This window comes from Ochotona curzoniae, unplaced genomic scaffold (genome assembly GCF_017591425.1).
Source record: "Ochotona curzoniae isolate NIBS_2020 unplaced genomic scaffold, NIBS_Ocur_1.0 contig_517, whole genome shotgun sequence".
In the NCBI taxonomy this organism is placed as follows: Eukaryota; Metazoa; Chordata; class Mammalia; order Lagomorpha; family Ochotonidae; genus Ochotona; species Ochotona curzoniae.
In genome coordinates, this window is record NW_024466454.1 from 7115413 (window position 1) to 7130475 (window position 15063).

The 15063-nt window shown below is 49.0% G+C and overlaps 1 protein-coding gene across 4 annotated transcripts in view; it reads left to right on the forward strand.

The window, feature by feature from the left end:
- Positions 1-15063, forward strand: part of SCUBE2 (signal peptide, CUB domain and EGF like domain containing 2) — a 63631-nt gene that overhangs the window by 25000 nt on the left and 23568 nt on the right. For 2 of the 4 annotated variants that reach the window (XM_040988958.1, XM_040988956.1), the window contains exons 6-14: positions 295-411; positions 1155-1247; positions 4575-4691; positions 5651-5773; positions 8470-8586; positions 10457-10579; positions 10968-11081; positions 11313-11399; positions 13065-13169. In XM_040988958.1, coding sequence (XP_040844892.1) covers positions 295-411; positions 1155-1247; positions 4575-4691; positions 5651-5773; positions 8470-8586; positions 10457-10579; positions 10968-11081; positions 11313-11399; positions 13065-13169 — 996 coding nt within the window. The remainder of the gene's footprint in view (positions 1-294; positions 412-1154; positions 1248-4574; positions 4692-5650; positions 5774-8469; positions 8587-10456; positions 10580-10967; positions 11082-11312; positions 11400-13064; positions 13170-15063) is intronic. The other 2 variants (XM_040988957.1, XM_040988959.1) reach the window with 2 other exon arrangements.

Here is a 15063-nt window from a genome sequence, read left to right on the forward strand (position 1 = left end):
ACCTGGGTCCAGCGGGTTCATTGATTGTCTCGTTGGTTGTGACTCTACTTGCACAGATGAGGACCTTAAGCAGGCCTTAAGCAGCCTTGTTTTGTGTACAGTCCCTGGCCAAGACTGGGTGCTTAAACACTCATGGAGTAAGAAGCTAAGTGCCTCTGTTGTGAGCACAGCCATGGGCGTGGGACTCATCAGAGCAAACACTCATGGAGTAAGAAGCTAAGTGCCTCTGTGGTGAGCACAGCCATGGGCATGGGACTCATCAGAGCACTACATAGTGACTCCTTTTGCTCTCAGTGACCTGTAACCATGGAAATGGCGGCTGCCAGCACTCCTGTGAAGACACAGCTGAAGGCCCTGAGTGTAGCTGTCATCCGCAGTACCAGATACACACAGATGGGAAAAGCTGCATTGGTGAGTGGCAACCTGCCCAGTGGCGAGAGCCTGCCCTGGCCTACCCCTCCCTAACCATCATCCCAAACTGAATCTAACACAAACCCCAACCCCAACTCTGACCCTGACCTTAGCTCCAACCCCAACCCTAATCCTTCATGATGTGCAACATCAAGTGTAGGTGGTTCTGGTGCATTTGTTTCCAGAGATGCCCCAGGCCAGTGCCAGTGTTGCAGGGGAAGTGGCCATGGCCTGGAGTAGAGGCCCCTACTTCCACGTGCAACCTTCCAGGGCCGTTCCTTCCTGAAGAGGGTGTTCTAGAGATAGGGGATGATGCATCCCAGGGCCAGGAAGCACAGAATTAGAGCTAACTGTTGCTCATGCCACAGCAACTTTGCCTATCAGCAGGCTGCTTCCTGGCCTGCCCTGCTTGCGTGTGCTCTGCTAGCTCCACTGTGGAAATGTCTTAGGCCACAGCTTTTTGCCCTGGTCTAGGGGGATTGGGGTGAATCAGAAGCTTGCATTCCCTGACAATTCTTTGGTTAGTGCCAGATACTTAAAAACCTTTGGCCCTGTTTTATGTGCTTAAGGATCTGTGGATTGAACGTACTACATTTCCCTGCTGACTCTTGCTACAGCACTTGTTGACTGAATGGACAGAGTCCAACATTTCACACTGTTCTCACATCTGGGAGTTCACAAAATGGCTGTGGAGGGTGAGAACATTTGGTTCGAGAACATGTGGTCTTTTGCTTCTGCTTTAGAGCGAGAGGACACCGCCTTAGAGGTGATCGAGAGCAATGCGACATTGGCAATGGTGGATGGGGACAAGAGAGTGAAACGACGGCTGCTCATGGGTAGGTGCTGCCAGTCCCCTCCCTGGCTCACCATGGGGTCCTGTGCCCTCAGATCAGCGCATAGGGTGAGCAGAGTTCTGGGCGGTCTGTGTTTTGCCCACCACTACTGCCAAAAACCATCAAAGACTCCAGCCAGCCCCATCAGAATATCCAGGTTAATGACCCAGGACTGTGCCAGCCACCTATGACAGGGTTAGCAAGCTGTCCTGAGCCACCTCCGTCACTTGGTCTTTCTTTAAGTTGAATGTCATCGCATCCGTCTCTTGGAGTCTCAGGAACTCATTTTAAATAGGGAAATGCCCGGGTGATGGGAGGCCAGCACTCGTGACAGGGTGGGTGGTCTGGGAATGTCACTTGCCATCTGAGAGCTGGCACAAGAGAGGTGCGCTGGGTAGCAAGCACAGTGTGGTGGCTTGTCTGGGTCTGTACCCGCCAAACTTTCTGATCATGGCTCAGCTAATCCTGACAGCAGGAGAAACAAACGGGGCAGAGCAGCCTGGGACTGAGGGCCTGGGAAGGCCAGCCAGCAGGTTTGACAGGCAAGTTGGGGACAAAAGTCAGAACAGAGGCGGTGACTGCGGGTGGGAACCAGACTGAGGCTCCAACACATTGTTATTCCCGAGAAAGCCCACTGGGTCTGAGCAAACTGGCCTTTTGCCAGCACCTGAACTGAATGGTCAGGTTGGATTATGGGACAGCCATTGGCTACCAAGCAGGTCACTATTCTGTGAGCCCTTTTTGGAGTTACTGTTTCCGATTACATTAGATTAAAATAGTGTGTGTGAAGCCCATCCAAAGCTCCTGATCATCATCTTAGCTCACAACCCCTGCTTCCTTTTGACCAGAAGCAACAATTTTCTGACTCCTCCTCTCCCATCTGGCTGAAACATGAAGCATAGTCAGTCATTGCCTGGGATGTCCGTCCCATAGCCAGTCATTGCTTGGGGTATCTGTCCCACCTAGAGATGACCAGACTTCCCCCTTCTCCAGTGTACACACCCATGTGTCCTTCCTCCCATACCCTGGATGTGGCTTTATCATAATTCAAATCAGTCTCCTTTTTTACGTTACTGTCCCTGTGAATCTCAAAGTAAAACTCACTCTTAAGTCATGTCATGGACCATGATTGCATTTTATTAGTTTTTTAGTACCGTTTGTTCATTCTCCTGCAAATTCCTCACAGAGCTCTAAAACCTTTTCCATTAAGTTTAAATATGGCACGTGACATACTCATTCACTTTTCTGGTTTTATTTTTATCTTTTTAAAAAATATTTATTTATTCTTATCAGAAAGGCAGATATACAGAGAGAAGGAGGGATAGAAAGAGAAAAGATCTTCCATCTGCTGGTTCTTTCCGCAAGTGGCCACAATGGGTGATGCTGAGTCTATCTGAAGCCAGGATCCAGGAGCCTCCTCTGGGTCTCCCACGCAGGCACAGGGTCCCAAGGCTTTGGGCTGTGCTCAACTGCTTTCCCAGGCCACAAGCAGGGAGCTGGATGGGAAGTGGAGCAGTGGGATGCAAACTGGCACCTGTATAGGATGTTATGCTCCTACGCCGTGGCATAGTCTCTCCCTGTGGGACTTTTCTCCCCAGCAGCACCTTCTGCATGACGATTCAGCCCCTTGGTTCTGAGAAGTTTTCTCACACTTTTCCTTTGATAATCTTGTCCGCGTTACCTTGCCTGCTGTTCTTCCTTGGCATATCTGTGAGTGGCTGCTGTAATTCCTGGATTCACCCTTGGATTTTCCCTTCTTTGTTCTTGTTCCTTCTAGGAGATTTTCCATTTGTTTTCTCTAATATTTCTATAGGATTCTTTGTCCATTTTTATATCCTTAATTTGTAAAGAATGTCACTTCATCTTTTTGTGGTAAGAACTTGCTCTTACTTTGTGAGTTGGAAGACATTCCTGGTAAGAGTCCAACTTCCGTTTGGCCTTGCTTTGGCTCTGTTTTATTTGCTGTATGTTTTTGCATCCAAGGTTTTCCTGTAGCACCTGGTGACTACTGGCTGATTTTTCTTGTCACATAGTGAGAAACTACAACGCTGGGGGATGTGCGATCCTCTGGGGGGAGTGGGGGACTTCCTGTTTGGTTGACAGAATGGTGACTCAACCAATTCACTTGGACAGCCTCAAGTAACAGTCCCTGGAGGTCTTGCCACTTGGTTTAGCTGGAGAGGAATCCTTCTGTGTCCTGCCTTTAGAGCAGAAGATGTGGCGCTCACATCTTGCTCTGAGGGCCTGGACTGCACCTGCTTCTCCTCCTCTGCTGCTCCTGGTGCCTCGTGGGTCCAGCTGTGCCAGTGGGTGTGTCCAAGGCGGCTACATGGCTGTTGGGATCCTGGAGAAGCCTGGAATTTGTTTCTCCCACTGACCCTCAAGCCGTCTCACTGTTTTAATCCCATCCTCATATCAGCTGCTCAGGCCCCTGGTCCCTGCAGTTCCTAGGCCTATCTGGGTTCGGGGACTCCCATGAGCCTGCCACCTGGAGCACCCCTCCTGTTGTCAGCCACAACAGAATATTACACATCTTTCCTCTACTGTTTTGTTCCAGTTTCTCTGTCCATAAGATTTAAAATGTTTTAATGAGTCCACCCACTCTCACTTTGGGGAGGTTTTGAGAGGAAACCTAAGCTTGTTCCTCCCAACTTTAAAATGAGACAGCTATGAAAGTAAAATCCAGATGCCTAGATGCTAATATATCAAGTGATGTTGAGTAACACTCGTCTGTTGGTAACTGTAGGCCCTGTAGCCTGGGAAGGCCGATTCCTCAGGGTGCCTTGTCACCAGGGTTGAGGGTTGATAGGTATGGCAGATCTTTCATGTAGTTCTGATAGGGCTTCCTCCTCTCGGGAGGGTAGGCATCTCACCTGGGTAGATTCGCAGCTGTAAGGATGGCATCATTAGTCTGCAACCAGGGAATCCTGGGGATGTGCGATGCTTACCCTGACTTGCTTAGATTGAAAGAAGGCTCATGTCTAAGGACTTGCACTCACACGCCTGCAGGGTGTGGTCACCATCAGCAGGTGGCTGTCTGCGCAGCTGCTGTCTGAAATCCACCAACACCAGGAAATGGCTCTGCAGGCTGGGTGACACCTTGGCCCTTCTGGTCATCCAGACCAGCTGCCTCGGGAAACAAAACTCATAGATGGGTGAGAAGCACCACACCTGTCCTCCCTCTAGCTCACCTGCAGGTAGCAGAGACTCAGGGTGTGGCTATGAGCACCCCATTGTGTTCCTTGGCTTTGCAGCACTTTGTCAAATATTAACAACAGTATCAGTGTTTCTCTAAGAAGCTAACTGCCTTTCTCCTTACCTCCCTGTCAGAAACTTGTGCTGTCAACAACGGAGGCTGTGATCGCACCTGCAAGGACACTTCAACAGGTGTTCACTGTAGCTGTCCTGTTGGCTTCACTCTGCAGCTGGATGGGAAGACTTGTAAAGGTAGCCTTCACCTCTCCAGGGAGGCTGGGTACCCTGCCTTGTGGGGAGGGGGCAGCCCCATGCTACGGGGGCTAAAGGGATCGAGGCCCCTCCACACGCTTGCTGAGTCACTCTGGATTTGCTCATGATTCCCTCCCGGGACCAGTGGACGGTTATCGTTGAGTAAGCTCAATTAGATCCAGCTTAATTACACTAACTATGGAAGAGGTCAGCCTCTCTCTGCAAGCATCAACTAATTCATTTCAGACAGTGGGCTTTGTTGGAAAAAGGCAGTTCAAGGAGTGTTCATTTGCAGCAGATAATATCAACAAATCATAAATAATAGCCTAGAGATTATTATGTAAATAACAGCTAAGATCATTATCTGGAAAACTTAATGAATAACTGTACCATTAAGTCTTACTGATGAAGAGAGATCCCAGCGACTGCTAGTGTTTCAGGGTGAGAGTACAAAGGATTGGTTCTTTAGCATGATAAAAATGAGATAGCCTGTTACCAGATGAAACTGAGAGAAGATAAGACTGAGTATCAGGAATCGTTTAAAAGCATTGAAGCTATTTGATCATTGTGTAACTCACCAAAAAAAAAAAAAAAAAAAATCCTGAATGCTCTAATCCCTTGACCTTTAATCATTAAGCTAGCATAGAAAACACACTACAGGGAACCACATTATCTTGGGAGAGCAATACCAGGATTAGGACCAGACAGTGCCAGAGTTTGCTTCCTTGGTGCAAGTCAAGGGCATTCTCCATCACCAGGGGGGCCAGGCACTTGTCCTTCAAGACCATCTGGGTTAAGCAGGAAAAGGTGGGAGACTCCCATCAACAGCAGTGCTGTTACTGACCTGTGTGTATTTTAGGGCCTCATGAACAGCACAACAGCACCTGAGGGGCTTGCGGGGGCGTGAAGGGGAACAGGTGGCCGCTGTGCTCTAATTTGCCTATGCTTGCCTCTTACAGATATTGATGAGTGTCAGACCCACAACGGGGGCTGTGATCATTTCTGCAGAAACACCGTGGGCAGTTTCGACTGCGGCTGCAAGAAAGGGTTTAAATTATTAACAGATGAGAAGTCTTGCCAAGGTATGTGCTGAGAACATGGCTGCACAGCACGGTGGCTCACATGGTGCAGCAGAGGAAATCAGAGGGGAAGCAGCCAGTTCCCAGCAGGGACTGGCTTGCTGGGCTCCTTGAGGGAGTGCCCAACCCAGCCTCCAGCCTGGGGTGCCACCTCTATAGGTTGCACACACTGATGCTCCTTCAGGCTGGTGGGCAGAAATAGAGCTGCTAGCAGTTAGCAAACACTTTGAAGCACATGTCCAGTGTGATTATTGCAGAGCTCACAGTCAGAAAGCAATACAGAGACAAGACAGCCTTGTCTTCTGGGGGCAGGGGAGAAGCTACAAACACTTTTTCTCTCCTGCAATTTTTTCTGATGGTACAAAGTCTATAACAAAAGGTGGTGGCAGAAATCTGTGGACGGGTCTTCCTAGCAAAAAAGCTGGAGTGGATCCACAGTCAAGACCCTTGCTCCATTTCTGGGAATAAGGGCTTTTAGAAATCTCAGGACTGAATCAACATCAGAACACACCATCTGATTTCACTGCAGATAAGAAGGATGAAGCATTACCTCTTTTCAGCCTCTCAGTGGGAGTTGTTTCTTTTTTTATTCTTCACATACAATTCATGTATATTCTCCTTTAGATCTTGTGAGTTCTGCTGGAGGATGATTGTGTGGTTTGCCACAGTTTGACTTGGAAGACCAATTTGCCGTTACACATAATGTTTCCTAATGTATAGGACAAGCAATCCTGCCTAAGCTGTGTAAACACATTAAAAAGGAATTAGAAAAGTGATCTCATTATTTTTGGCAAAGCAAAAGCCCTGAGCGAACCGCCAAAGCCAGCTACCGAATAAGTCCACTTTCTCCATGGCTGGCTAATATTAAAAACAGATTTCATAGAATGGCATCAATTACCAGGAAAGAAGCTGATTTTTTCTTCTTTTTCACTGATCAGTCTTGGGAGAACAAATATTTGCACAGAGCAAATTTACTGAAGACATCGCCAGGATTTCTGGGAAAAGCTGGGGATGAAGAGGTTTTGCAAGAATTTGCCCTTTTTTAATTGCACTTCTTCATTCTTCGCATTCCACCCAAATGTTTGCTTTTTGTTAATGCAGTTTCTCATGGCACAACCAGTGTTGAAAAAGTGGTCTGGCAGTGGGCTAGCTGGCTGCGGCAGAGTGCCGCCCTGGCCTGGTTCTGTCTGGAGACCTGCGTTAGAGCCTTCCCTAAGAGCTCAGTGAGTGAAAACTATGGAATTCTAGTCCGCAGGAAAGCTGTGAGGGCCAGAACAGGGACAACAAGGTGACCAGATGGACAAAGGTAGCCTCCTGAGGCAGGGTTGCTTGATCCTAGCTATAGCCGAGAATGTGTCCACACAGAACCAGGAAGAGGGGGACACATGAAGCCACAGGAGAGGAACAAAACCACGATGCTGGTCCAGAGGACCCAGTCTAAAGCTTTGTCACTGAATCCCTATGTTCATGGTAGAAAATGACCAAGGACATGTATGTTAACACATTGTTTCTTTGCAGAGGCCAAAACTCTTCTGGCCCAATAGGGCCAAAAGACTAATTTTGGAATGATCAGAAAGTGATAGGAAGCAAATTTAACTCCAACCTAAGTGTTTTTGCCTTTCAGTTTTCCATAGCTTATAAATATTGCTGTTTTACCAAGAGTAACATACTTGGTAATATATGTGTATGAGTACATGAGCAATTTTGAAGATTGATTAATTTGTTTGAAAGAGCTAGGAAGAGAGAGAGAGAGAGAGAGAAACTAGCTCTTCCATTTGCTAGTTCATTCCCCAAATGGCCCCAACAGTTGGGGCTGGCCCAGCATGAAGCCAAGATCCAGGATCTTTATCCAGGACTTCCACGTGGGTTCAGAAGACCAAGGACTTGGACCACCTTCCATTGCTTCCCCAGGAGCATTAGCAGGGAGCTAGATTGGCAGTGGAGCATCCAGGACTTGAACCTGCACCCATGAGGCTTGCTGGCATGGCAGGCGATGACTTCCATGCTATGCCACAGCTGCTGGGGCACCTGGCATTACTTTTTAAAATAGGTTTTATGATGCCCTTTGTAAATATGTTATCTCATTTTACTTCATTTAGGTTTTGTAAAAAATTTTATTTATTTATTTGAGAGACAGAGAGCAAGCTAGAGAGTGTGAGCGAGCACCCTCCCCTGCTGGTTCACTGCCCAAATCCCCCAGTAGCCAGGAGGCAGTTTCAGGAGCTCAGAACTCAGTTCAGATCTCCCTTGTGAGTGGCAGGAGCCAGTTAGTTGGTTGATGCATTATTGCTGCTGCATCCCAGGATCTGCATTAGTAGGAAACCGAGGTAAGGAGTCAAGGTAGGTATGGAACTCAGGCCTTTCAAGTGTAGGATACAGCCAACTGTATCCTGGAATATTAACTGCCAGGCCAAATGTTGGCATCATTGAGGTAGTTTAAATTCCTCATCCCTGCAAATAAGCAAGAATGAGAAAGACCAATTGAGTTTTGAGGCAAAGTGCAGTTTGCAACAGAATTTGGCAATCTGAGCCTTGGCACTGAGTGTACTGTACTCAGCGTGGCAAGGAGAATGGCTCCTCTCTCACCCTGTGGGTGGTGTTTTGGTTGGTGGCCAGCAGCTGGTGTTAATGCTGAACCTTCTCTTCCTGAGCATCCAGGCCTGTTTGTTTCAACTGTCCTCTTCCTTTGACAATTTCAGACGTGGACGAGTGCTCTTTGGACAGGACCTGTGACCACAGCTGCATCAACTACCCTGGCACATTTGCTTGTGCTTGCAACCAAGGGTACACCTTGTATGGCTTTACCCACTGTGGAGGTGAGCAGGCCGCCCCTCTGAAGGGAGCAGGTGGATGGTGGAGCAGGTCCTGAGCCCTTGGGTGCCTATGCAACGGGGTGTCAGGAGAGCAGCTGCTGAAGATGGTCTGTCCGCCTCCAGCCCTGGAACACACCTACTGTGCCATGAGACAGGGCAAGGAGCTGAGCCCTTTATGTTGTATCTCCTGGGGTGGTATTCAGAGTTGAGAGAGTCTCCTGAGCTGGCACCTCATCCACTGGCACTCAGCAGAATGTACAGTTGCTGTCCTCGGAGAGGCTTGGCATGGCCCCAGCTGATCCTACAGCCCCACGATGCATAGGAATTGCTGTGAAGCCCTGGTCAGAGCCCCATACTTGGGTCTTGGAGCTGGAAGTGGAACCACAGGGTTAATCTCTCTGTTCTGTACACATTTAGAAACATGTTCTCATGTCTCAGAGCCTTATGGTCAGGCAGGCCCTGGCATCCATCAGATGTGATGCCAACTGTCTCCCCTTCCACACTCCTGGTCATCAGATGCCCCTGCAGTCTTTGAGAACACAGACTGAGTCCAACCCTGAAAATCCAGGGCCTCAAGGAGGTGTAGAGGGTTTGTCCGACTTGAGGAACCCTGGCAGATAGACTTCCTGTCCAGTCCCACATCCTGTGTTTAGGAAGAGTGGAGAGTTGGGATTTGCTACAGACAATGTTGTCTCCCTCTGCTTTCTAAAATTAACTTAATTTTATTTATTTGAGAAGAAGAGAGAAGGAAAAAGACAGAGTTGTGGTTCAACCCCAAAATGGCCACACTAGTCAGAGCTGGGCCAGCCTGAATCCAGGAGCCTGGAATTCCGTCTAGGACTCCCTTATGGTGTAGGAAGGACTAAGATGTTTGGACCATGACCTGCTACTCCACAGGATGTGCTTTGGAGGAAGCTGGAATTGAAACAGAGCAGGGACCTCAAACCCAGGTACCCTGATACGGGAGGCCACTGCTTTCTCCTCTCCTTCCTTCCTTTCCTTTCTCCCTCCCTCCCCCTTCCCATCCTTCCTCACTGTCTTCCTTTCATCCTTCCTTCCTTTATTTCTTTAGACTTATTTATTTTTATTGGAAAATCATATTTACAGAGAGAAGGAGAAACAGAAAGATCTCTGTCCACTGGTTCACTCCCCAAGTAGCCACAATGGTTAGAGCTGAGCTGAGCCAAAGTCAGGAGCCAGGAGCTTCTTCCAGGTCTCCCACATGGGTGCAGGGTCCCAAGGCCTTGGGTCGTCCTCTACTGCTTTCCCAGACCACAAGCAGGGAGCTAGATGGGAAGTGGAGCAGCCAGGACACGAACCGGCACCCATATGGAACCCCAGTGCATGCAAGTGATGATTTAGCTACTAAACTATTGCACCAGACCCCACCTCTCTTTCAACCCATTCTTGCAGACTCACCACAGTCTAACAGGAATGGATGCCAAGTAGGTCTGCATGTCTGGCCTTGGTCAGAGGTGAACCACTTCCTTACCTGTACCTCATTCGTGCCACCCAGCCTTCAGGTCAGCAGCAGGTCCTGACTGCACACTTCCCTGGATTGTGGCCAGGAGGATGATGCTGTTTGCATGAGAAGCCTGTGCAAGGTCTGAGAGTGACCCTGGGAAAGCACAGTGAGGTCCTTTCCGAGGTCAAGACAGTACTTTGATTTTTGGATTGCCCTAGCAAGCAAATCTATCTAGGGGGATGTGGGGCCAGGAGGTACCCAGCGTAAGTCCTGAAGGCAGGCAGCACCTGCCACTTGTTTGGTGAGTTTGCACCAGCTGACAACCTGCTGCTCCTTGCTCAAGGGGAGAGCTGGGGCCAGTGAGTGGCTGGGATGCTATGTGACAGAGGCCTGTTTTTTGTTCCACAGATACCGATGAATGCAGCATCAACAATGGAGGCTGCGAGCAGGTCTGTGTGAACACACCCGGCAGCTACGAGTGCCAGTGTCACCCGGGGTACAAGCTTCACTGGAACAAGAAAGACTGTGTGGGTAAGGGGCACGGCTGGTGGCGCCTGCGCCCTGGGCCCATGTGTGCGCATGCTGCAGCTCCTTCCACCCACCTGTGCTCCCTTGGGCAGCAGCACCCTGTTCTTTAAAGAGCTCAAAAACAGGAGATACTTGGCAGGCTCTTGGGCATCTCTCTCTGCTCCTGCGTATGTTGGAACTTCTGTTTTCCTGCATGGAAAACTGGCCTTTCCTGGGCTGCTTGACCTTGGTGGGGGACGTGAGGCCTGATGTCAGGGTTCTGTGCTAGGCACCAGCTCACCCTTCCTTCCCCGAGGTCTTTGGTGTGTGGGCTGTGCCATCCACCCTTGGTCCTGTGCTTGGAGGAAATGCCCTTCTCTGTAAGTGTGTGTGTGTGTTTTATCCTGTGCAGAAGTGCAGGGGCTCCTGCGCACTAGTGTATCACCCCCAGTGTCTCTGCGTTGCACTAAGAGTGGTGGAGACAGGTGCTTCCTCCGATGTCACTCTGGCATTCACCTCTCTTCAGGTGAGTGGGGCCCAGAACCCAGGGCAGGTCCTCAGCCAGGGTCAGGCCTGCCTGGCCTCGGGGTCCAGCTGCCCTCCAAGTAATTCCAGGACCTGGACCAGATGCCTGCTGGACCCCAGAGGCCCATGCACTAGACATTTTCCTGGTGGTTCGTGTAGAGTGAGGGTGGGGGAGACCCAAGCTGCTGCTGCTGCTGCTTCCATGGCTGACAACCCGTGTTCTGTCTGCTAGGACTGCAAGAAGCCTACTCTGTTGCCTGCGGCTCTCCCTATCCTCTCAGGAGCAAACAACAAAAACCAAATGACTCTGCCTTTGGGGGTAATGACCATATCTGTGTGTTCTCTCTGGGGCCTGCTACGTCCACTGGGCTGCGTCCATGGGTTGCTGACCTTGGGCACTGGCTTGGTTTTTAATTTTTCTTCCTCTCCATGCTATGAGCATGTTACTGGGTATTCCTGCCTGCAGCTTCAGAGCCTGAAACCTGACTCCACCTGATACCAAAACTTGGTGTACACTGTATGCTGGGAAGCGTGTGTTTGACCTCAATGGGTCAGAAGCCCTTAGAGCTCTGACGTGAGCAGATGCAAGTCTCCCTGGCTCCAAGCACTTCCAAGCCCCAGCAAGGAATGTGCCTGGAGCACATAGCACTGACGAAGGTTGGCATGGACAGAACATGGAGGACAGGGATTGTGTGCTGAGAAAGGGACCCAAGCCCACCTTACTTTATCAAAAGACTAAGGAGGAACTCCAGAGGTCTCAGGAGGCCCCATTCTCCCCAACGGTAGACCCTTTGTCACTGTGCCATGAGAACAGGATGATGGCTGCAGGACGTGTGGGTGCCTGTGTTACCCAAATGAGCAAAGCCTGAGACCCAAGACAGTAGCAGCTCACTTGCATCCATGGGTGGTGAAACGTGACAGCCCCCCAGGTATTCTGGGTATTAGCTGATTTTACCCATACTACAGCCCCCTGCTGTGTCTCCTCTGCCAGTGTCATCCTCCTTTACTGTAGCAAGAGCCTGGGGGCTGAGGGTAGAGACAGGTGATGTGACTTACCCCGGGCAGCCCAGAAGAGCCAGATGGCAGGAGCCGGAAGCTGAGGCCAGGCAGTCTGGGTCCAGAGCACTGCCCTTCCCTGCCCTCTTGCCAGAGCAGATGTTTTGGTCTTTGTCACCAGATCTCTATGTAATGGTTCATGGGTGACATAGGCCACCCCAAGAATGAGCAAGTCAATAGCTAACAGTTACTCTTTTTTTTTTTTTTTTGACAGTTACTCTGACAGTTCTTATTGTATCCCAGGCAGTTGGTTGAATAGACTTTTTTATTTTTATTTTTGCATTATTTAATTCAATCCTCCCAACAGCCTGGTTAGGTAGGTGCCGTGGTGATGCTTTCTTTACAGATGGGGAAGCTGAGGTTTAGAGAGATTGACTAGCTTGCCCAGGTTCTCAATGTAAGTTAGAGAGCTAGAATTGGAATCCAAGTCTATGAACACCAAGTGGAGGACAGAACTCTGCCCACCAGCCCTCACGGGGGTGGGGGCCTGGCCAGCCCGTCCATGCCCAGTGGGCACCATGTTGGTCTGGAGTGGTGACCTCCGTCTTGTCTGGCCAGGAGGTTCTGTATGCACCCTTGCCAGCTCCTGCGACAGTCCTGTCCCCATCTGGACTGGGGAATTATGCTGACCTTCTTGCTTACGAAGGCACAAACGTAGTTTCATCTGTTGTCTTCCTGTTGAGGCTGTCTGGGGGCCCTTTCTTTGTGCTGTTTGAACAGGGGACTTGCTTCTCTCATGAGGGCCTGGGTATGATGCAGAGGAGGCTGCTGGTGTCCCGGGTAATGGGCACTCTGGATCTAAAACTCTCCTGGTCTCAGGCAGAGAAGGGGCTCAGGGTGAATAGTGGTGGGACCCAGCCAGCAGGTGGCTCGCTGTCACCCACCTATGCCCCTGAAGGTAACGTCTTTCACTTATTTCTTTCTGAAGATGTCGCCACCATCAGGACAAGTGTAACATTTAAGCTAAAGGAAGGCAAGTGTAGTTTGAAAAAGGCTGAGCTGGTTCCTGAGGGTCTGCAACCGGCACTACCAGGTATGGAGTTGGATGGTTGTCGCAGGGAGCTGGCCTGTGTGTTGGGATAGGGGACTGTGAGGCTCAGCCGGAGGGCATGGGAAGGCCACATGTTGTCCAACTTCCTTGAGAGCTCTTCAGGTGGGATGGAGCCACTCAGAATCTCAAGGGGCTGTCAGTGCCTGCTCTAGTACCACTGGGTAGCCAGGGGTTAGGCATCAGAGCCTCCTGCGTCAGGCAGGTACAGGTCACGAAGCCCTGGGCAAGCCTGTGAGGCCTCAGGAATCGGGAAGGGCTCATAATAAATTAACAATTTGTGAACGTATTGGCTTAAAGTTTCTAGATGTTGGAGTTCTCTTAAAACGAAAGGGAAGAATTACAAAGTGGCTTGGCTGGTAAGGGATGTCTTTGATGAACAAGGGTGTCACATTGAGCTTTCTGGCAGGGTCTGGCTTTGGGATGCAGGGAGACTATTGGCATCAGCAGAACAAGAGCCATCCAGGTAGTGCGAGCCTCAGCAGAAGGAGAGAAACTGCCACTCCTCTTTCTTTCCCAGTTCATATGTCCAGTGTGACTTTATAGGATATTTCTGTGGATCCAAAACACACAGTCAAGACTCATACATTAGAGAAACTTCTCTCTTGAATCTACATTCAAATGAATAAATAGAAAAATCATGCTAGTTGCTTTTGATTGCATTTAAAACTTTAGTTTGAAAAGCAGGGACAGAGAAACAGACCAACAGACAAAGAGGGAGAGATCTTGCATCTACTGGTTCACTCCCCACATACCCACCAGAGCTGGGGCTGGGTCAGGCTGAAATCAGGAGCCAGGAACTCACTCTGATCTCCTGTGTGGGTAGCGAAGATGCATACACTGGAGTCATCACATGCTACCTCCAGAATGCATTAGCACGAAGCAGAGCAGGAACTACTTATTTTAAGTAACCAGGATAAATGTACTGCAACTATTAACTTGTGAGGGTATTCAGCGAGTTCATGAGCAAGTGAAATAAAAGATTGTTTTTTTTCATTTGTTTTCTACTTTATGATACAGTTCCCTAGGCTCTGGGATTTCCCTTACCCACTCCCCAAATTCCACCCCCCAACCATTTTCCCCTATATTATTACAATAGAATAGTTCTTCATAAGCAGTCATTATGATTTTTTAAAATTTATTTTTATTGGAAAGGCAGATATACAGAGAGGAGGAGAGACCGAGAAGAAGACCTTCCATCCGATGACACGCCCCAAGTGGCCGCAATAGCTGGTGCTGCACCAGTCCTAAGCCAGGAGCCAGAACTTCTTTCCAGGTCTTCCATGCAGGTGCAGCATCCCAACTGCACCTCGACTGCTTTCCCAGGCCACAGGCAGGGAGCTGGATGGGAAGTGGAGCTGCTGGGATTAGAACCAGCGCCATATGGGATCTTGGTGTGTTCAAAGCGAGGACTTTAACCACTATGCTATTGTGCTGGGCCCAGTCATTATGCTATTTAAGTGTGTCCTGACATTGCAGGTATGGACAGAGAGTCCAGCATCCTATTGTCAAGATACAGTTAACAGTTTCATTGGGAGTCTATCTTTGATTTTAAAGTGGAGATGCAAACTGCATTGTATCCTCACATCTGGATATGATAATCTCTATTACACATCCCCTTAAATGAAAAGCCATAAAACAAAATCAATAACAGGATTGAAGTTAAAAAATTTACAACACCATGAAATTGAATAACATGCTACTGAATGACCAATGTGTTGATGAAGAAATGAAAAAGAAAATTTAAAAACCTTGGAGAAAATGATGCTACTGTTTGACCTGAGTCAGTGAAGAATTTAATAAGAAATTATTTTGAAGAAATGAAAATAAACAAAATATCAAAGCCAATGAGTTGCAGCAAAAACTGTTGGAAGGGCTA